Source organism: Passer domesticus, chromosome 6, assembly GCF_036417665.1.
Source record: "Passer domesticus isolate bPasDom1 chromosome 6, bPasDom1.hap1, whole genome shotgun sequence".
In the NCBI taxonomy this organism is placed as follows: domain Eukaryota; kingdom Metazoa; phylum Chordata; class Aves; order Passeriformes; family Passeridae; genus Passer; species Passer domesticus.
Window position 1 is genome coordinate 27,616,276 of NC_087479.1, and position 23,978 is coordinate 27,640,253.

Sequence of the window (23,978 nt, forward strand, 5' to 3'; positions counted from 1 at the left end):
CTGGTGGTTTTCTACCATAGAATGACTGCAGTGGTTGACCAGGGAAGATTGAACAAAGTCACCTAGACAGCCCACAGTCAGGCTGTCCAGAGAAATTGTGAATACTCCATCTCTGAAAAGTGTTCAAGGCCAGGTTAGATGGGGTGCTGAGAAACTGATCTAGTGGGTGGCATCTCTACTCACAGGAAATGGATTTGAACTAGATGATCTTTAAGGTCCCTTCCAAACCATTCTGTGATTCTATGATTTTATGTTACTGATCCAAATATGGAAGGTATAAACTACTTCTGAAAAGTAGTAGTAGTGCTTTTATACCTGTGAATTTAATAAAAGGAAGGTTAAATAGGATGTGAAAACTACCATGAAACTTTTCATTAACAAGTTTCTGTTGATGAACACTGTTAATATCTGTTTGCATTACAGGTTCCCCATGCCTTATAACTAATTGAATTTCAAAATGGTATTAAAAAGCCCCAGTAGGGGGTTTTTGGAGTTTTGCAGATGATGATCTATAAGCATCTGTGTCTGCAAATATCCTGTTTTCTTGTTACAATCATCCTGGCATCTTTAATGGAATCAGCTAAGGTATTATAAACCTGCTAATGAATCCTTTGCCCATCTTTCATTGTTATAACCATGTTTGTCAATGTTTCTAATCACTTTACTGATTATTGGTATCAAGTTAATGTGTCCAGACAAATCTTGAAATGGTATGTTTCCCTAGAAATATAAGTTATGTCTAAGTTAATGTGCCTGAGATTTGCTATTTCCCCATAAATTGTAGCTCATGACATTACTGTACAACATTCTTATTGCAACAGTGTAGCATTAATACAAAATAAGACCTCAGCTTTCAAGATTAAATAAACTTTCCATGGTAATATCAGTCCTGTGCATGCAACAAGTGCTTATAAAAGCCCTGTGAACTTTTATTCTATACTCATATTTAACACAATAAAACTTTTACATCTGTTTAATATTTATAATTAATACACAGAAACGTTTAAGATGTAAAATGAGAAGAAATAATATATGAGAACATATATGAGCTGATGGAATTCCCTGTCTTATGTGCTGGTGTTAACACCAGCAGTTAACTAAACTCCAAATAAGCCACTCCCCTTCCTCAGTCCCTTTCATTAGGGGACCCTCATGGGTTGAAATAACAACTTTCTAAAAGCACAAAGCAATGGAATAAGACATGCATGATAGCAAAGTGGGAGGATGAGGCTTCTCACAACTCTTTCTCACGTTACAATTTTCCAGCAGGTTGATCCAAGGCCATACAGCTGCATTGCATTAAAGATGATGTTGAATGCAGGCAATTAAACCTCTGAGCTGGGCACAGGAGAGGGGTAAGTTATTGCAGTTTTTTGGTGCACATGGGACCCTGACGTTTCTGGACCAAACTTCTTTGTCTCACCAGTACTCTGCACATTGGTCAGTGATTCTGGTGGCTTTCTTTCTCAGTCTCTTGTCAATTGTATGATCTTAAGATGAGAAAGAAAGCAGAAACACTGTAAAACTGGGGGTCTAATCCTGCCTGATGTTATTTTTCTCTCCCAATCTTCATTAGACATTGAGTACGAAATTTTTCTGCATGTTAAGAAAAGTTCAAAAGTAGAAAAGCAAACTGTTTGGAAAGAAACATTTTCTAGGCTATATATAAGTAAATTGGCATGATGATAAATGGTGTGGAATATTGATTTTGAAATATTTATACATGCTCTTTAAGGCTATTCAGATCTATTTAGTTCTCAACAGTGAGTGTTTAATGTACTTTGTAGTCTCCTGGATTATTATTTTTTACTTTATTCTGTGCCAGTCTGACATCTCAGATAGCCTTTCTATCTTGAAACTACTCCTGAGGGTAGTTTCAACTCAAGAGGTTGCAAATTAGGCATATAATTACCATGGATATGGGCACAACTGGCTTTGTTTGAGCGACTTAATAATTTTTTCCATAGATTTCCTTTTTTCCCTATATTGTCCTGATTTTTCTTTATATACTATTTTTAAAGCTACTTTATTATTTTTATGAAGTTAGGGGGTTAAGAGTGCTATTAACCAACATTGATTTCTTTTATTCATACAGAATTATTATTTTTCAGCTAAATGTAGCCTTGTGAATTAGAATTCACTGCCCTTGAGGTAGATCTTAAGTATACTAAGCAAATTTCATATTTAAAGAACATCCGCCTTAGTTTTTGGAGGAAAACTGAAATTCTACATCAGAGAAAAGCAAGTTTTTATTTTTATAAATCCACTAAATCTTCCTGCCATGCCTTCAAGTTTGTAATTGGAACAATTACACCAAAAACAGAACACAGGAAAGTCTAAGAACTCAATGCCAGCCAAACTAATGTCCAGCTGGTGTCAGAGCAATGGTCTCCTTGGAAGTCAAAATGTGTCTTCTTTTTCTACCTTCAGTTTTTTTTGCTGAGTGTGAAGTTGTATTGTAAGAGCTATATTTCTTTGGCCAATTTGTGTCAGCTGTCCCAGCCATGTCTCCTTCCAACTTCTTGCCCATTCCTATCTGTAGACAAGCAGAATGCTGAACTATTCAGCCAAAACATGGACATGTTACTGTTTTATCCAAAAATCCAAAAAGCAGCACCAAATAGCTGCTCTGGAGAAAGCTAACTCTATCTCAACCAGACAGAGTGCAGATAGGAGTTAAAATAAAGTTTATTTAAAAATTTTTAAAAAGATCTCTTACACAGAAAGGCTCACTTCAACATTAAGTTACAGATTATATTTCAACTTTAAATATTCCTCTACTGCCACACACAATGCATGCCAGAATGGGGCAAGAAATTGTCAGTAATCAATGTAATGAGACAGAGCAAAATAGTTCGTGGAATGAGAGCCCTTAGAAAAGATCTGCTGAAATCGTTTTGGAGTAGTAGCTGCAACAATGTGGGAGGTAATAACTTTCCTATTTAAATGGTATTTTGTGCTTAATGAGATATCCATTCATGGAATTTGATAAATTTTAAAAGCTGTCCTTTTTTAGGATAAGCCTTAATTTAACAAACTGAACAATTTGTTTATTTTAAAATATTGATGTTGTCATTATTACCACAAAATACTGAGTAAAAATTCACACATAGAAAGTGGTATTGGAATGTGCCAGTTTACTATCAATTACCATAAGAAGTATCTCTGTTTGATAGGTTAAAGAAAAAGATGTAAAAAAAAGTGGCATCATGGTCTGAATATAGGTCTTAGAGCAAGAAATTGCATCTCAGTTCAAAATACAGGCTCCTTCAATTACATCACAACTTTGTTTCACCACATCTAACAGAAGATAACACTGCCTACTAATCTGTATAGAGGTGCACTTATTTTTGAATAATACTGATCCTGATGGTAACTCTCTCTGGGACTACTACTTGCAAAGCAATAAACAGAGTAGCAGCAGATACTCTAGGAGCCAGCCAAAAACTATGTTAAAGAGATTTCTGAACAGCGGTAAAGGAAACTCATTAAGATTCATTAGCATGACTACCTCCTTAGAAGATGTAAATTTCTAAGTCAAGGTCAAGACAAAGTTCTAAAGCAAGGATTGAATCTGAAGTTACTAGAATGTTGAACAGATTTTAATATTCAAGGTAAATAAAGCACAAGTATTTCTGCAGAATTGCTTCTGTAACCTCCATCCTTCTTTTTTCCTGTTGCATGCTGTATAACAGCCAATCCCACTTCATTCTTTGAGTGTCATTTTAATTATGTGCTTTGGAGTCCCCAGATCAGTCTGAAAACAGGTCTTATGACATCGCTCTCTTACCCCATCACTCACTGCTCTACTATATCTTGACGCCTTACCACCACATAGTGCAAAACAGAGAAAAGCAAAGCACTACTTTTGGACCATGTAGTTGGCCTGAAAACAATTTGGGCAGGTCTATTCCTGTTGCAGAAGGCAATGAAGGTTGTGCCCTAGAAACAGCGTTCAGTGACAAAAATAGTACTCAGTTTCTCAGTTCCCATGTCAAAAGTACTTCCATGAATAATGGAAATTAGTTGTGAATAATATGAGTTAGATGGGAAAAACCATTTAGATAAATACCCATCAGTTATCTGCCATAATGGCAACCAGTTAAATAGGTACATTCCTCTTATCTAGTCTTTCCTTTCTTATTAACCCATCACCCAACTAACTCTGCTCTAAATATAGAATCGATACCTGCACAGAATGTACTCTATAATCTGCCTTGGGTTATTACTGATTTTAGCTCCTTAATTAATGCTATTGCCTCCTAGGTTCTGCATGTACCAGGTAAAATAGTATTGACTGAAAATTCATACTAGACTTTCTGTTAAAATAATTTGATCTTTAAATTCAATATTTTAAAAAATAATCCTTCCAGGAATAAGTTGCTTTATACATACTAGATCGCTCTTTTTTTTTTTTTTTTTCTTCATTTCCTGTTTTATTTCCATGCTCTTGGAAATCATAATGCCATCTGTATATATGACATGCTGCAAATTCTTCATTTGGGAGTATCACTAGCTAATTTAAGACCTAAACTCTATTTATTTTCCTGTGTTTTGGATGCAGAATTCTGTCTAACAAGGATCATTACATACCTAATAAGGTTTCATGCAGAATTTTACCTTAAATAAATTGTTTAATGACAGTAAAAACATATAGATTCAACTGAAATATCGTTATCTGTTGGTTTCATTATTTGGTTAAAAACGCAGTTAAGTTGGAAATAATTTTCTTTGAGAAAATGAATTATTTATATTGCTTATAATGCAATTAGCAGTTGAAATATATTTTTTCAAATACTTGATTTTTATTATAAATTAGCATAATACTTGATTATTTCTGGCAATTACTGCCAGGATTACTGTGTTTCCAACAAACCCACTTGAAAGCAGAGGTCAGAAAAAGGGGTTAACAGAGACCAAAAGTTACATTATTTTCCATTCATTTGGAAGACAATTTTTTGGTAACAGCTCTGGTCTGTGAAATCTAGTCACTTCTCTGAAAGTATGTAGATCATGAAGCCTTCAGAATCTGTGAAAAATAACTGACTAACTGAATTCACTTAGCTACTTCAGACCTCTCCATTTTCCTAGACAGCCCAGTTTTCCCATCTCTTGCATTTTTCCAGCATTGTAATGACTTGTTGACTCTTTTTGGTGACACTGATCTTGTAAACAAAGCCAGTAGAACACTTAAGGGCCCAGAAACTTTCAAGCCCAATCTAATTTATTAGTTGATTTACTTCTGTAATACATCTTTCTCTGTGGTATATTTCCATTAACTTTTTTATCCTTTAAAGCTCAATTAATTCCACTTTGAGGTATGATAGGAGACAATGAAGCAGATATTTACAAAAATAAAGCAAGCTTCATAATTCTCATTCTGCTTTGGATAATACCCCTAAGGAAAAACTTAAATGAGAAGGGAATGGGAAGGGGAAGTGAAAGAGAGAAAAGGAAGGGTAAATGAGAACAGAGCAGAGAAAGGAGAGAAAGAAAATAAAGAAGAGCAGGGATTAGAAGAGGAACACAGAGTTTTACAATTCTAGCAAATGTTCTTCTTTCTATGCCATCAGTTAAAGTGACGTTGTCATCACTTGTTTCTATACCATCAAATAAAGTGAAATTTGTGGCAATACTGTGATCAGTCACATTAATAAAGCATTAAACCTTGCTTTGGACAGAGTTTGGGCCATACAAGAGTAACTACAGAAAAAAATGCACCTATAAGGTAGCATGGATTGAGCCAACTACTTTCACTTTATGCTAGCTAGGATGGGTAACAGTAGTGAAAATCAGGTACACCAGGGAAAACCCCTCAGCAGGATCTAGCTTCAGAAAAGAACTCTGGAAATCTACAGCGCATACTACAGTACCCTCTTTGCTCTTTATTTCCTATGCTGATTAGATGTAACAAGTGCCTATATGTTAACTACTTCTACTTTTTGTTCATTTGTGTATACAAGACCATGGCTCTCATACTGCAGTCCAATCCACAACACTTGTTTCTACTACTACAGCAGAGATAAACTTTTGCTATTGAATCAGTTTTACTCATCTTATGGGAGAGTGATTTGCAGGAAAAATGAATTGTGACAGGCATTCAGACCACACAGCCATGAAATGTGAAAGAGAAAATTCATACAATCAACGTTGCATAGAGGCATCACAGGATTTTGGAGTACCTACAGGATTTAAAGTATGTACATAGCTTGTTCTGTAAGGGCAGGTTAGTTTGTTTTCTCTGTTCTGTTATTCAGGTTACATGCAAGAACATTCCCAGAACTGGAACTGAACAAGTGCTAGAAATAAAATGGTCTAATAATACTTTTCATTTTAGAACATTCCCAAAAGAACTGCATACTGACATGTTAAGTATGGGAAACTTAAGGAAATTATTCCACTGAGTCATCAGTACTGTACTGCTTACCATATGAGCTCCTCTTGCCTGTTAAGCCTACTTGCTAGATAGCTTTAGAAACCAAATTAGATAGTTCATTCCACTTGTATTACTGCAAGGTTTGATCTTGAACCCTGTTTTCCAAATTCTGTGCTTCAACTTCAATTTCCTGACTTTTCTTCATTGTATATACACATTCTGTAGCTGCATCTACGTTCTTAAATTTTTCAGTCTCAACAGAATGTAATCTACTGAAAAGGCCACACGCAACAGTCCAATGGGCAGGGCATCTGACAGTCTCTTCAACATCAGGATTTAATTTTCCACAGTACTAAAGACTGCCTGTGTGCCAGACTTGTACTCAATAGACACCTTTGGGGTCCCACACCGCTCTGCAGAATTCAGCTGCCAGTTCTAATTAATTCCATCTGGGTGATGAAATCTTCATTAGGAGAGAAGGTAGTTTGGCAATTATGTGAGAAACTTCAGCTTTCTCCTCAATTTTAGACATCTTTATAAGAAAATTCTTTCTGAGTGTCTTCTTGCCATGCTTGTTTTTCTATGGGACCTTAATGATGGAGATTTTAATGATGGAGACTTTAATGATGGAGACTTTGAGTATGATGTGAGAATTCTAGGAACCTAAATGTTAAGTTTAGTTGCCTAAAGATTCCTTGTGACTAATACTTTACCTGCCTGTCTATCATGTACTTTGTCTTTAAAATAATATTTTTCAAAAAAATTTTTTTTCATTTTTATGAAGTGCCCTGTGAGTTATAATTAAAGCAAAATGAAAAGGTAGAGTAATCATACATACGACTGTTTCAATACAGAGACTCTTAAATCCCCTTTCATGTCACTGGATCCCAACACCTTGAGTATAGAAAGTATCTGTACAGAAGAATGTCTGTGGAAGCTAGGCTGAAGTCGATGTCACTATTTAATAGACTGTTATTATTGTAACATATGGCAGCTAGAACAACATATTTGAAATGAAAATACTAAATGGGGGGGGGGCTCCTTATTTGAAAATATTAGTGCCTTTATGTTGTATTTCTAAAGCTGAGCAAATGTTATATTTAGACCTAAGAAGCAACAGGGCATGAATTATTGCACACTAATTCACAACTACTGTGTTGCTGCGAATGAAGCTAAAGGCTGAGTGCAATCAACTCCGTTCCATCAGTACAACATTAATTCGCACACTAGAAGGTCTTACTGCACTTATAAAAATATTATTCCAAAAGGTCACAGAATCTAAAAATAAGTGGTAATGTAACCAGGGTCAAGTTCCAAGAATTATTATCAAGCACCAGTTTGATCCATATATTTTTAAAATAAACACATGTATCACAGAGAACTTGTGTGTGCATTAGCCAACCTAAGCATATTCCTGATTTCAGCAATAAAGTTGCATGTAAAATCATTGAATAGGGGGTTCATGGCCATACATGGAAAATAAAACAAAATATGTCTGCTGCATCTGTTCAGACAAACTGGTATAAATCAAATAGATACAACACAACACTTTATTCAGATGTGATATTTGTGAAGGACACATCTGGGTGTACTTCCAAATGTTATGGACTACCCAACTTCCACATGTCTAGGCCTAAGGAAAATTCTGGTTTTGTTTGGTATTCCATATAAGTTTTGGAGTTTAAATACTGGGGACTTTCTTGGTGAATTGTTTTGTTGTATTTTATATATTTATGCATTTTATGTATTTTTGTTTACGCTGTATTAATTAGGCTTTACAAACTAAATATTTCATGGGGATGAAGTGTGGTTTTAGGGAACACAATGTAACTTTCTCCTAATGTTGAAATATAAAGTATGCATTGATTATGGCATCTTCTAGTCTTTACATATTTTTAAATAGGTTTGAAGAATATTTTCAGGTTTTTATTTAACCATATAATGGTTTCCATTATAGAATAGACCAGGAATAGGTTAAAAACAAGCTGTGAGGGACCTTTTAACCAAAGGATAACTGGGGTTATGACTTTCCTGTGGCTGTAGAGGCTGTCTTGTCTTCTTTTATTGGGACTGACAAGAAACAGAGCAACAGAGAAAGACTGTGCATTTGTTCTGTTTGGAGGTCTGTCCTAAGAAGTGGTAGCTCTAAAAAATAGCCCATAGGGAGAGAAAAGTTTTGAATAAGCTTAGGGTCTTCTGGTTAGTTCTGAGGAAAACAAAGATTTGAAAAAGTACAATTCAGCAATTAAAAGGAGATTTGAGATTCTAGAATTTAACTTTGCCCAGGAAAGAAAATTAGTTAATCCAGAACTCATGTTAATATTTCTATACATTCCACTTCAATATATTTACACTTCAATATGTTTTCAGTGCACATTAATGTGAATCTCAACACTAATCCAAAGACTAATCCAATTTTTAATATTTCATTCTAAGGCCAAATGCCTCCCAATGATAATTTAATTTTCATTAATAAAACTTTATCTGTTGAGAAGTATTTGGAAAATTTTAAGTGTGCTGGCATTTAATTAAGAATATTGGGATAATTATACTGATTTAAAATTAATCAGACTTATTCTATCAGAGGAAAATATTAAATTTTAAGCAGTTCTTAAAAGGAATTTTGATCCATCAAAATAAAGTTTATACCCTACATCCTCACCACCAAGATTCACACGATGTAGAATGAAAAATACTTTTCTATGGACATTGGATTTACACTGACATTAATCTACACAAAATTTGATTTATTTAATCACATTTCTTTAATGAGATTAAACAAATTAATGCCAAATATAAATAAATTAAGAATTGTATGTACTCTTTTAAGAATGAGATGTGGTAGTAAGAAATAACATAATACTCTTGTGGTAATTCAGCTATTGTAGTAATATATTTGTGAAAGGTTTCTTATGAGTCAATTAGTGTGATAGAGAAACCAACTGTCCTGCTCAGTCAAAACACATCTCTCAGGTAGAGACTAACTATATCTATTCTCCATTAAAAATATTTTGTGTACTATTAAATAGGTAAGACATTTCTAAAGAAAAAATACAGACAAAATATTATTGGTATTACACAAAAGAAAATGACTGTATTCCTGACAAGAGAAAGATATGTCAGAAGATGGCAGAGCTGTGCCATGTGAGTCAAAGGGCTGAAATGTTGTCTAGGGCCCTCAGGGAGCTAATATCAGGTCTCTTCAGAGATGAAAAATAATAATTAAACACTGCTTATCAATTAATGCCAACTTATAGGAAGGTCCTACACTTAGATTGAGTGAGGAGATTGGGTTGCTTGAAAACAGCAAGAAAGGAGAAAGAAAAGGACTATGGAATAATGAAAGATGCAAAGAGAAAGTAAAAATAATTAAACAGATATACACTTACGCAGAGTTGAAGCACTCATATTTCTAATTAGAATTTCAGTGCAGGAGCCCAATTTAACCTTAGGGAGCCTTATAGTGATGGATGTCACTCAATCTAGTACTAATACACCAGCTTGAATTTTCATATTACATTTAGCAGGATACTGTTATTTATACACATATTTCAATTTTAGGAGCATTGTAGTGGCTGTCTATAATATCTGCTTGTGAAAAGGGTTTTTTAATTGCAGACCTCTAAATTGACAGTTAATTGCTTTTTTCTCATTCTTCCGTTATCATGAATGCATGTGTTTAGTTCCCTTATCTCTTGAATTGACAAAGAGTTCATATTTTTGAGGTGTTATACAATATTTTCATTATTTCAGGGGCAAGTTTTTTTTCAATATATAACATATCCAAAGAAAGCACAAAACCAATTAAGCATGTAACAGGTGAAGAATGTGCCCCAGTGAAGTGGCCATAGTGATATCACAAAAATTGCATCCTCTACCAGTTTCCAGCCTCTGATGAAGCCTGTAAATTGGCTGATTGAAAGAGCAGTCAGTAGATCAGGAAGATAGTTAGACAAACTAAAAAGTTCTGGAAAATATTCTATTCCACAGAATATTTCCTTAGAAATGGTAGCTAAAACCAGGAGCTGAAACATTTTAAATATAGATGAAAATGTAAATGTCACAAAAAATATTTGGGTTTTATGTCAATTTAGATTGATGGCATCTTTACTTCCTCTTGTATTGTCTAAACTATTATGTACATATCATTCCCTTTGAGCAAAATTCCTCCTAGTTACTTCACTACTGAGGCAAATTTTAGTCAAGTTTTGTGGATGGCAGGTAGGGTTGTGCTGGAAGGGTTAATTTTCCATTTCCCAACCAACAATGCTCAATGGGGCATATGTGCTGCTGGTCATGTGATGCAATTACAGCTGACAGCCTGTCCTGTCCCCTGAACAGCTGGGTCTGATCCTCAGATTAACGTACTTAAAACCGTAAAATCTCGGTAACTTGTAATGATCAAGAATGACAACACTTTTTAGAGTATATCCCATATTCCTACTGGCCAAATACTTTTCATGGGAAATTACTGGCTTATGCTCAAACAAAACAGAGAAAAGTAACTAATGAATTAGTTATTACCTGTGAATTTTATAAAAATATTTGGTTTGCAATTTCATGTGTCTTTATTCCTATTGATGAATTTTTAAAATTACCCTTCTTTAAGCCCCCAGAATGTTTACACGGTCCTTGCACACTAACATCTGCTAAGCTTTTTTTTGTTCAAGAGGAATAATTCATGCCTCTTGAGTTTGCACACGTTTCCCATATGTCTAGAAAATCATATGCTATCACTCCTTTCTTGTCAAAGGTTTTAATTCTCCATACATTTATCAAGGAAGAAAAACTGCAAGCGCACTTTATTTTCACAAGTTTTTCACCAACCACTTTACATTTTGAATCCCTATACATTTACAAAATTGTTCCCATGGAAACTAGAAGGAAATTTTCTCTATAATATTCTTGATGGATGAAATGCAAGTAAAAATGTATTTAATAATTTTAGTGAAAACTTTCAGTGTTTCAGTTCTAGCTCAGATTTTTAAGATTTTATTTTGAGTGTGGTGTGGGGGGATTAATAGTCGGGAGCTCTTTCAACATCCTTGAAAAAATTCAGATGCTAGCATACTTCTGCGGGCTCAACACAGCCTCACTATGACTCTTCTGCCAGTGGTATGGTGGTGACAATAAAACTTCAGAAGTTCTGGTTTGGATCACAGACCTTACATTTTTGAAACAAGAGTTGCCTTCTACATTACTAGCTTGGATCAGAGGAAAATTCATACAGTTTGCTTTACAGGAGAAACTCCAGTGACATAATGTAGGCCCTTACTGATGAGAAAGAAATGGCATCCTATCACTTTTGGTTTTTTCAACTTTCAAGTTCCATATACTCAAGAAGTTACATATGACTAGTGTGGTAGGTGAGGTGAGAGCAACAGAGGTTTTACATAGACTTCAGTAACACTTTTGGCACTATCTCCCACAAGATTCTCCTTGAAACACTGGTGAAGTATGGGCTGAATAAGCAGACAGTGAAGTGGATTAAAAACCAACTGAACGAGTTCAGAGACACAACATCTTGTGTGAGGCCAGTATCTAGTGCTGTATCCCATGGATCTATACTAGGCCTGATTCATTTCAGTGTCTCTGTCAAAAAGCCAGATGATGGGGTAGAGTCTACCCTCAGAAAGTGTGCTGATGATACAGAATTGGGAAGAATGGCTGATACACCAGAGGCATGCTGCTATTCAGAGAGACCTTCACAGGCTGGAGAAATGAGCTGACAGGAAGTCACTAACCTTGTCCATTTCAACAAAGGGAAATGAAGTGAGGGGACCAACTAACTGAAAAGCAGCTTTGTGGAAAATGACATCCAGGACCCAGTGAATACAACACTGAACGTGAGGCAGCAATGCACCCTTGAGGCAAAGATGGTGTCATGGTTAATGGTAATATGTATTATGGACTGCATGAGGACAACTGTCACTACCAGGTTGAGGCAGGTAATCCTTCCCCTTAATTCAACACTTTTGAGGCCTTCTCTGAAGTATTGCATGCATTTCTGGGCTACTCAGTACAACACAGACCTGGAGCTACTACAGAGATATCAGTGCAGAGCCACGAAGATGGAGGCACTGGAGCATACCTTCTAAGAGGAGAGGCTGAGCAAGATGAGACTCTTTAGCCTGGAGAAGAGATGGCTTGGGGGGATCTTATCAATGTATTTAAATACCTGAAGGAGAGTTCAAAGAAGACAGATCCAGGCTGTATTCAGTAGTGCCTGGTGGTAGGAAAGTGAGCACAAACTGAAACACAGGATGTTCCATACAAGCACAACAGTACATGTTTGTTTTTTACTGTGGGACTGTGGGGGTGACTGAACAATGGGACAGGTTGCCCATGGACATTGTGGAATCTCCATTCCTGAACATGGTCAAAACCAAAAAAAACCCAAAAAGTATTTTGGGCATGGTCCTGCACATCCTGCTCTTGTTAGCCCTTTTTGAGCAGGGTAGTTGGACCAGATGACATCTAGAGATCCCTTCCAAAATAAGCCATCCTCTGATTTCATAAATGTGATCTGTCAATTACTAAAACCTGCCTTTTGGCTTTTGTGAGTTACATACAACTTGGTCCAGAAATAGCTTACTATTAACAAAAACTTCCTATTAAGAATTCAACTACACCTAACTTTTGCTCCTAAGATCACATTCTGCAAAATAGGTCAACCTAGATACGTGATAGAAAGGTACTGGCATGACATGATACGCGAACATGTAGTCAAGAGAAGATGCTCATTTTATATGTATTTTACATTTGTAAAGTATAACTAAGTCTGATCTCAATGTAGATGTTTTAAAGCTACAAACCACAATTAACTTCTGTTAATAAAAAGGCAAGAGTAGGGAATCAGAATGAAGTGTAAGATATGTAAAAGAGTACTAATTTATAAGAGAAAAAAAGCAATGCCAATAACATATTCTATCAAAAAGGCTTTTGAAAAGCTTAATCCTCTATAGTAACATTTCTTTTTTCCCAACAAATCTATGATTTCTCAGGTTGCAATGAGTCATGTCATGTAACTGAATGTGTCACATCCAACTGCGATATGATGAGAAACAACATAACAAAAAGTGACAAGATTTAACATGACAAGTAAGAATGAAATGCTACAGTGGTAAACACCAGTTTTCAGCAATTTGGTATGTCATGTTTTTTAAAAAGAACACCTAACAGTATGGCTCTCATATAATAATCACAGACCCTGACAAACAGAATTACTTAGTTTTCAATGATTCATGTTTTCAGACACCCCAATGGTGATTGTATTTTGATATGCAGTTGAAAGATGGATTTTTGGCTCAATTAACACTGATACACCCAAGAAAATTAACCGTCATTGTGAGTTAAAAACAAAGGTGTTTACTGTAATCAGCTAAAATGGGACAAACTTATTTAACCAATAACTGGAATTTAGAGAACTGCTTAGAAGAATGTCACTGCTCATTTTGCAGTAGCTTGTAACAGCATACGATTTATTTGTGATATTAGGTGTAAGCAATCATCTGCTAGGCAAATTTCCAGGTTAAAAAAAAAAGAGTAAAAATAATTTAAAATTCATCAGTGCAGAGATTGAAAGTTTTTACTGATTAATACTGATATGTCGTAGCATGAAACTTCAGTTGAAATAAAGAAGGAAGTTTGTTAGTGCTCTGAATTAAACCTTTTCTGGATCACAGTGTCCTTGTTTTACTGAGACAGTTTCTTTTATGACATTGAAAATGTAAAACAAATAATTTGTTATTAGAAACAGAGATCTCAGTAGTTCCCTCAAAATGGCTGGAAATATTTGCAGTCATCTAGTTAATGATACAGAAATCTATGCAAACACTGTCTATCCCAAGCTTGCTCTACTGATTTTTTTTTCATTCTTAATGATTTGCTATTCTAACAAAATAAACTATGATTTTCACTATAGGGTACTTTGTAGATTGTAAGAAGCAAATCAATCTTAAAATGTGAGTAGGTCTAGTTCTCCTCTGATTGTTTCAAGATCAAGCTTTCAACCTCTCTGGTGTTTAGCAAAGTTTGTCATAAATAGAAATAGGAAGTTCAAGGATTTCTGATTTTCAAAATCCTAAAATATTCTTTCTTTCTTGACTTTTAAATTTTATTTAATAGCAAACTCACTTGAAACTACCAAAACTCTTGTATTCTGTAAACTTTTTTTGTTACCAAATGGTAAAGACAAAGAAGCTAGAAAAATACCCAAGAATCACTGCTGCAATTTAATTGAATCCTTGGTGTCTCTGAGGATGATGCATGTACCATCCTCAGTGATCTGTCTGGTTTTTTTTCCATTTTACAATTACAGTCAATGATATGGAAGTCCTACAAAAGTTTTGTTGCAATGGAATAACTTACTTGAGTAAGGTCACTGGTGAAATGTGCAAGAGCAAATTCACAAATAAAAAAGGAATTGATTCAACCTTCAGATCATAATAATGAAGTTTACATTCACTACCAGAAAGGAGCTAATTAAGTCTTTGAACAACAAGAATTATTAAGACACAAACAATTTTTACTTATATCCTGACTATGATTTTTCCCTTAGATGATCACTAAATGCTGCAACTGTGCAACTAATTTACAACAGACCAACATTACAAAAGCCACAGGGCTAGGAACTTGGCCAAAGTGCCTACCTGATAATCTTAGAGAGAATACAATAGTAGAGAGAAACGTGAGCAGGTGTTCCTTGGGAATCTAAACATTAGTAAATTGAGACAATAATTTCCATTGTGTGTGGCTTTTAAAATTCTGGAATTACACCCTTTGTCTGTAAAGAAAATAAATGCAGACTAGAAGTTTGCCAGACTTAGACAGAGGTAAATATAAACTATATTCCTTTCTTCTGTTACACATTCAGGATTGCAGAAGCTCGCTTAGGCTTACTGAAGGTGAAGTGTGTCAGAATTATCAGCCAGAGCTCTCACATTTTGAGAAATGCCTGTGTTTTACAGCTAGGCAGTCACACTTGCAGGCAACAGTATTACTGCTGTGATTACAATACACTGCAGTGTTACAGGTCACTAAGCCATAAGGTCTTCAAGCTTTTTTCCCTTCAGTTTGATTGTATATATCTAGGAGAGACACATGCTGGAACTAAAACCTAACTCTGATCCACCAGTCTGTGAGCAATGTTTAGGTCTAAAAAAGATGTTCCATTTAGGTGCCATAATTGTCAAGTACTGATAGCGCCTACCACAGATGGGGAGCTGGTATGGCCATAGCTGCTATCAGCTGCAGCTTTCGGGCTGCTTCCCCATACTCATTGCCAGGATTGCCTCTGCTGACACACCACAGTTGTGTTGTTACTGCTGCTTTTCAGACTCTGAGTTTGGAGCAAGAGCTCACATCAGAACACTTCTCTGGTTCTCTTCTTGAGAAGAGGTCTAGCATGTGTTGTCAGTATCTGTTCATTTCTTAGAGGTTTTCCAAGGAATTATGGTTAAGTTCCTCTATCTATCCATAATTTCCTTGAGCTGCCAGAAAGTTTTTGGCACTCCCCCAGAAATATGCTTCCACAAGTTCTGCTAGGATTCTCAGAGCAGATTTGCCTACCTAGAGCAGAATATCAGAAGATGAGCTGAAGCTGTACAGCTAATGTGGAAACAGTGTACCACTGGCTCCTAAATATGCAAGCACACCAATGTTAAAGGCTCTGCAACACAAGTTCAAGACAGCTTAGCTTTCGATCATACCCTTCAGGGAATATTTCCCAACTTTTCCATAAGCCGTGCTGCCATACAGGAAAGAATACAAGATTCAATGTATCTAGAAGAACATGAAAATAGGAATGGGGTTCTCTGCCCCAGGAATTTGCTTGTGTGGGAAGAAGGACTTTTGGATTCTGTCATCTCTAGTTAGGCTCTTGTATTTTCTATGGGCTTGTCATAAATTAAAATGTACGGAGGAAAGGGGAGGTAGCAGAGTATTTAAATTAATTTTTAAATGTGAATTGAAGTTTCCACATTAGTGTTCTCATAATGAAAAAAAAAAGAGTCATGTTCTACTGTCTTGGAATTTGAAATTTGATGTATACTACAGAAATATAAAGTCAGTTCTTTGATGGGATTTTTGCTTGCAGTTTTAGCATACTTTTAATAGTTCTCAAAAAAAAAAGAAAAGCAAAAAAGCACTTTCAAGGGGATTAGAAGGACACTTCATAGAAGGCTTCGTTTGTCATTATCCTTTTCTGTCTTGCACTTTCCATGCTGACAGGAAAATAATGCAGAATGTAGATGAGATCATAATACTGTATTGCCTAAAAATAATACCATATTGCATAAAAACATTTTATTGCCTGTATTTGCTTAATTCAGACAGTAAAAGTAAAGCAGTGATCAATAGAATTTCTAAGCTTAACCCAGCCATATGAGATTCAGAAAGAGTTCCTCAGGCAAGTCTGTTCTAAATGAAAATTCTGTGCAGACAAGGGTAGCATAATTAGCATGCTGCATATGTACCTATGAAATAATTTCATACTTAGGATTGATGAATTAGAATTCTTAATCATAAATTTTTCAGCAATATTCATAAATCTGATGTTTTTTTAGAAGAAGGTATGTTGATTTTTTTTCTGATGTGGGTGTTAATTTGGATTGAAATGCTGTAAAACATGAAAACTATGATCTCAGAAGGATTACGAAAAGAGTACCAATTCAGAACACTCCCAAATGACTGAAGAAAATGAAAGTGAACCTTCTTGTCAACTGTGCACGCTTTTGATCCCTTTATTTATCCTTCAGCAGCAAATTTGCAAAAGGAGGATACAAAGCGATGTTCATTACAGGTTAAATTATTCTTATTTCTATGTAGGCTGATTTTGAGTCCCACATTTTATAAGCGCACTATCACACCAAAAGGAAAAACAATTTTAATTACTCAAATTCAATACTGATTTTTTGAAATGCCAATTATAATGCATAAGATATGGGCATAATTTCTAGTTGTTTGAATAGTATTTTGAGTTTTTCTAGATCACTCATCCTACTGTCCTATATACTTGAATAGTGTTTAGAAAAATATGAATCTGTGAGGGTGTATTTTTATTTTTTTATTTTTTTTAGTTTATAACCTCTTCCTCTTTAAAAGGACAAGAATCCTTTTAAATAATAATTTAAAAATACACAAAATTCTTAATTGTTTTTATTTTGATTTCTCATTAAGTGATTTAAAGAATTGGGCTATTTTCAAACAAACATTTTAAGTGGCTAAAGCTCTATGACATGTAATACATTTTTTTCCCCAAGATGTTTCTTCTAATCTCTATTTCATGAGGGTTTTTTTTTTTTTTTTTAGTTTTATACTTGTGATCTGAATACATTCACACTGTAGTTGGGTAACTTGTGTCTGATTCATGGGCAAGGAGTAAACTAGAAAATTACAAGTTATAATTCTGGCTTAAAACAAAAATATATCTATATTTTTGTCTTTATATATATTATAATAACTATAAAGATGTATTTTATATTTTTTATTAATCTTTATTGTCTATATATCAAGTCTGCAGGACCTATTTCCACATACTGAACAAGAAAGAATATAAATCCAATTTTGTTCAGTTCTTTAATTATGACAACGCTTTCATATTTTGTGTCTCAACTGGACTGCCTAAGCATTTTTTATGATTATTTAAAACTTGAACTTTTCTTTTTGAGTCACGCACATAATTTTTAATCGCTAACTGTAGCTCATGCAAAAAAAGTAACAGCTTGCTACTTGTATGAGTCAGAATCTAAACAGAGCTATTTAAAAATCATTTGGAAAATGTGTTATTAGCTAATTAGCATAATGTAGTTATAGAGAAGATATACAATCTAACATGTTTCACTGAATCAGTTCATAAACAAAAACTGCAATTAGCTACTATTTCCTTTGCATTATTATTTTCCTTGAGATCCTATCATATGGCCAAGCGAACCTAACAGTGTTGTCAAACAGATTTCAGATGTGAAATGCCGTGCTGCAGTTAGAGCACACCTTTCATTTTTCATCTATTACATTCCAACACTTTCTACTGAAACATTTGCACCAACCAATGCTTCATGTCTTAATAACTTTATAATTACTTATATGCATAAGCAAAGATATCTTATTCTAGCTTACTGTTTCCACTTAAATTGCCTAGGTTAAAAATCTGAAACAGTAAAACCGAGCAAGAAAGAACGATATGTTTTTTCTAGACTCAATGTTGAGTTGAATTGGTGTTGAATTAAAAACCACACTGAAACAGGAATATCAATTGATTTTTTATGGCTATTTTAATTAGTTGCTAGAATTATGCTCCAAATCTGATTAGTTGTAACCATTTGATCATCATATGGATTCCATGTGAAGTAATAACAGATAATAGTCCATAATTCAGGCCTGACTGGTCTCTGAAATTTTCATTCATCTGTGAACTTTCTTTCTTACAAAGCTTGGCCACATTCTCCTCAGTCAGCAGAGAGATTACAACGTATGCACCTTCTTCTAGAATCCCTAAATTTACCTGTAAAACAGTAAGACCTGAGAGATTTCAGGGATCATTTATTGACATTCATAGACTATCCCTACATCCTAGTTACACTATGATTCCTAGGCCTCTAGAGAAAAAGAATGAAAGGCTTTTAGCCACCATCTAAAATGTCCCTTATCTACACAGACTTCTGATATAGTCACATAAGAACCGGCACAGAAACTAGGATAGGGGAGGAAAATGAAAGAAAAGACAGTTACACTATAAATGTAAAATAATTTTGGCTTTTGAAAAGAAAGTTTATAACAGTGTAAAAAAGTGATACCATCTGCGTTCAGGGTGAATATCATATTTATTTCCAAGCAAAAGGACAAATTTATATTTAAAAAATCTTGAGGGCACACTGACTGATGTGTTAGTGATACTTAATATGGTAATAGTGAGGCCAAAGTTTAACTGATTTTAGAGTACAGAAGCATCAGGAACATCAAACAACATTTGTCTGAAGCTTTGTAAAGCACAAAGAAGTATTTTTCAAAAAAATGTTGTATAATTGTAAAGCTATTTTAGAGGAGAATACTACCTGTCACTGGGCATCTGTGGTTATTAAACTGTTCCCAACATGTCATCTTTTGCAACTCTAGCTTATGAAGACAAAAAATAATTAGGGTTTTTTTTTTAATCAGAGTTCCCAAGTATTTCATCTTGCAAATATCTAGATTTCCTGGTCTTGTGCCTTGTGTTCAGTGACAGTGCTACAGATGGTCTGGGTAACCTCACAGACAATCTTCTAACTGAGATCTTTTCCTGATTCTTCAGATTCCTTCCCAAGGCACATGCTAATTGTTTTTTATGACTGCCTTTCAATATTTTCTAGTAGACAGACAACATCCTGCATTAAGTTGATTGCAATAAAAATGAAACTGAAGATTCATTTTCCTTAATTTTTAGGTTAAGTTTTAAGATGAAATGATGAAAACTTAGACATATAGTAGAAATGGACATTACAAACAAGAAGAAAAATGCTGAATGTACATCCAATTAAAATAAACAAATGCATTTAATTAAAAAAAAATCAAAAAACCCAACAAGGCATATAGGCAAAGGAAAATACCAACAGCTGTTGAGGAGGACTCATAACTGTAAACTGAACTGAGAGGGAATATTAGGGTAAACTCCAAGACTAGCATTTAATGCTTATCATCATCAGGGATTTGCTTCTTTTTGCAATATTGAAATAAATTAACTTCATTGTGAATAAGGAACATCTCATTAGTCCGTGGATATTCTACTCTTGTCAGCACAAAACCTTCAAATTTGGTCTGCATAGTCATGCACTAGCTCAGACAGCTGCACAGGATTTTGGTTTGCTGGTATGAAAGACCAATTGGACAGTTCCTTGACAAAATCATGGACATTATGTTGCTTCAAACAGTACTCCCTCAAGGGGAGCTACAGAACTCTCACTGATAAAGCACTACTACTGTCAAAACCATCCTTAAACTTATTGTCATCCAAAAGGCCATCTTCCTCCGAGACGAAAAAGACTGGATCTGAGGAGGTGAATATATAAATCACCTTATTAGTAATGTACTAGTTATAGTGAACATCCCCAAACTATGTACAGGTAGTTAATAAAAACGTTACTATAGTTTTTCTGGGATATCCAGAGTTTCAGCTTGGACATACCATCACTTTTACATCTTTTATCGCACAGAAACTTTATCTCCAACAGGAATCACCTTCTAGGTTTAGTCTGCCAATGTATTTTTTTCATAGTCTCTTCGTGAGGAACAGATTTTAAATGATTTAATGAGTAGGCCTATGTTGTGCAGATGACTGGAAACATAGATTCCCTCAACAATTTCCATCAAAATGCAAAGAATCACTGCTTTCTCACCCAGTTCCTGTGTAATTACCACTTCATCTGGCATCATTGTAATAATTATCATAGTAATTAAAAAACTGGAATTTGCATGAAGGCCACAAATCCATGCACCTAAGCCTATAAAATTATTAACAGTCCAAATGAAACGTACCAAACAAACTAGTTACCAGATAATACTGTGTTTTGAAGATTCTCATGATACCGTAACAATATAAATACATTTTCCAAGAGAAGGAGGCATCACTTTTTAAATACCACTTGAATACTATGTAAAAATGTATATAGAAGAAACACTGAACTCTGCCTAGAAGCTCTTGCTTATGTCCTAGAAAATCAATAAAATTATTAATTATGTTCTGAAAGATGAACAGAAGGTAATACTTTGCCCCTCAAGTCATCAAAATTAGGAAGTCAGTCTCCATCAATTTCCTTGTATAGGTAATGGAGAGAGGTTGTCCCCTGTGAGAATTCCTAACAGTTCTCTGAGATATACTCTGAAAGAATCTCTCCTACATTTGCAGTTGCACAGAACATATGGATACTGTCCTACTAAAGCAGGAACTATAAGTAGTAATTTTGTAATCAGATAGAATAGCCTACTTGCCTGTTTCCAGATAAGTAAATCCCTCAGCAGTATGTTATGGAGAAATCACTGGCAGTGATGATTTTTAATTATTGGATTATTTCACTTTTATCTGCAACCATGTTGCACAGTTATATTTCACTGAGAGGGTGTAGATGGGACACTACTGCAATTACTACTGTAACTGCTCTTCAGGAGCTCATTACCTCCAGGTGCAAGGAAAACCAGTCTCAAAGCCTAATTTGTGACCCATGCAAGACTGGTATTATCTGGACCCATGGCTGCAAGTCTGCTTCAGAAAAAGTTAATTTCAATGTGATCCCTCCAGCCCTTCAGATCCTGTGTTCCACTGGACCTGAGAATCAGGACTTTTATATAAAACTGAAGATGTACTTGAAGAGTTGTTGGGGTTTAGGATTTTTCCTTTTGTTTCTTTCTCTCAGGGAATTTTCTCCTATATATGTTGCCAGGAGATAATAATGACTGGGTACTTAAGAGAGACAAAAGAAGAAGCCAAGCTCAGGGGTGGAAGGCAATTAGCTGCACCCCTCTTATCTGAGGGTTTCTCTCATAGGGCAGAGATGCTGCGGGAATTGGGCTGGGAAAAAAGGGGCTGGGGCAGCTGCTAGCTCCTTCTTGCTCACCTGGCATTTGGAAGGGAAGGAGGCTGTAGTCGCTGCAGGAAGAATTCACCACAACTGTGGGGTTCCGTCTCCTGCTGCCTGCTACGGTGAGTGGAGCTCTGCTCGTAAGAGCGGCCGTTGCACTGGGACCTTATTAACACCCTACCTCCCCAAAAACAGGACTCTTCACCATCTGCTACAGCTGTGGAGTTTCTGCTACCTCTTGCTTGCTGCCTTGGTGAGCCCGCCCTGCTGTTCCAGCCGCTGCTGCGGGCTCCTGCTGCAGCGCATTGCCGCCATTCAGCCCGGCCGCCATGAGCGCGTGCTCCCTCAGCCCGCGCCACAGCGCCCCCTGCAGGCGCGGGGGAATCACCGCACCTGCCCCGCCCACCCGGAGCCAGCAGCGCCCCCAGTGGCTGCGATCGGAACTGCACCGACAGGAAAGCGCCTGTGGCCGACAAGGCTGGGACAGGGTTTGCGTTCTGTTTGGTGTTAGTGCCAGAGTTGTTGTTTGTTTGCTTTACCATACATACTGGTTAAGAACTGTCATTCCTATTCTTATAGCTTTGCCTGAGAGCCCCTTAATTTCAAATTTATTATAACTTGGAAGAAAGGGAGTTATATTTTCCATCCCAAGGTGAGCTCTTGCTTTCCTTAGCATACATCTATCTTTCAAACCAAGACAAGAGGAAATACTTTCTCACTATCTAGAAAACCAAAGTAAGAACTCTTCATTCTTTGCAAATGTTTAAAAATAATTCAAACCTAAATTACTGTCTGGGTCAAGTTATTTTGCACAGGAATTCTCCAACTCCATATGGCTAATGCTTTTCAAATACAGCTGCTTTTGAATCTCAATTGACTATGACTGGATATGTTCCTTATCCAAGTTAAAAATTTCTAATGCTTCATTTTTGCTTAGAGAAGGAAATAAAAAAGGGTTACAGCAATAAAAATAATTAGTGGAAAATTTCAGATACCTATAACCTAGAAAAGATGAAGCCATTTTGAAATTAGGCAGGTATGAGACCTGACAAGATAATGGGGATAGATGATTCTCACCACCTACACAACAGGAGATGAGAATGGAGTGGCTGATAACAGAAGTACTGAAATTTATTTTGTAGCATGTTTGCTTTCCTTTTAAGTTTGTAAAATCAGGACAGAAATAGCAGAATACTTATAGCAGATAGGTAAGCAAGATTGAAGGATAACAATGATGAGAAAAAATAATCAAGTTCAGACTGCCCTTTATGGATCAGAAATAGTTAGGCAAATTGGTTAGGAGTTTTTTTCTTCAGACTGTATTCATTCATTGCATCTATTTTGACTTCTCTGACTATGTTGAAGAAGAAGCAAACAATAAAAATATAAATTGGAACTTCTTTAGAAGATATTTGTTGAGGGGGAAGATATTTGTTGAACAAAAGATATTTGTTGCTGTGCAGAGACTCTGAGTCTTAGCCATTCAGGAAGAAAGTTACACTTTGGAAGAAGCGTTAATTAGCTTTTTCTATAACTCACCTGAGATCATTCTGCCTGACTCACTAAATACATATTGCCTTGCCTACAAGCTACAAAGCCTCTTTCCTGTAACTAGTCCATTAATTTCTGTTAAGGATTGGGAGTGGGGATTTTTTCATTAACTACATGAGGGGTCCAAAATCTGGTGGAAAAGTTATGTTCCTCTGTCAATGTTGCCAATGAACCTGCTCAAACACACCAACTCAGGCCTGATTGTGTTAGTGGGAGAGGCCTGTATACTCTTTCCTAAATTATTCAAGAACATCTTAGCTCTGTTTCTGGCAGCTGCTTAGAGGGTGACGCCTTCTTACTCCTGGCCTGCAGGAGTAAGTACAAGAGAAGAAGAAAAATTAAAGGAGCATTTTTTAATCTTGGTGAAAGAGCACTAAATCCTGATGGAAGAGGCAATGAAGGACTTAACTGCAGGATTTCTACCTCAAAATAGGGTAAAATAAGATATTCTCTACTAGATAAGATATTCTCAAATAGATACTACTTTGTCTAGTAGTAAAATC

At 35.6% G+C, this 23,978-nt stretch overlaps 1 protein-coding gene and 1 long non-coding RNA gene across 10 annotated transcripts in view; one reads left to right on the forward strand and one right to left on the reverse strand.

Annotated features, from left to right (window-relative positions):
* The window catches only part of LOC135302957 (uncharacterized), a 93,734-nt gene extending 71,268 nt beyond the window's left edge, over positions 1-22,466 (reverse strand). For all 9 annotated transcript variants that reach the window (XR_010364500.1, XR_010364499.1, XR_010364498.1 and 6 more), the window contains exon 1: positions 21,961-22,466. Coding sequence is in view for 1 of the 9 variants with exons in the window: in XM_064424063.1 (XP_064280133.1) it covers positions 21,961-22,466 (506 nt within the window). In the remaining 8 variants the exon portion in view is untranslated. The remainder of the gene's footprint in view (positions 1-21,960) is intronic.
* On the forward strand, positions 450-22,253 carry LOC135302959 (uncharacterized). The gene is made up of 4 exons (XR_010364502.1): positions 450-585; positions 1,267-1,355; positions 21,891-22,046; positions 22,120-22,253. It is a non-coding gene; the product is annotated as an uncharacterized LOC135302959 (long non-coding RNA).
* Positions 22,467-23,978: the final 1,512 nt, after the last annotated feature.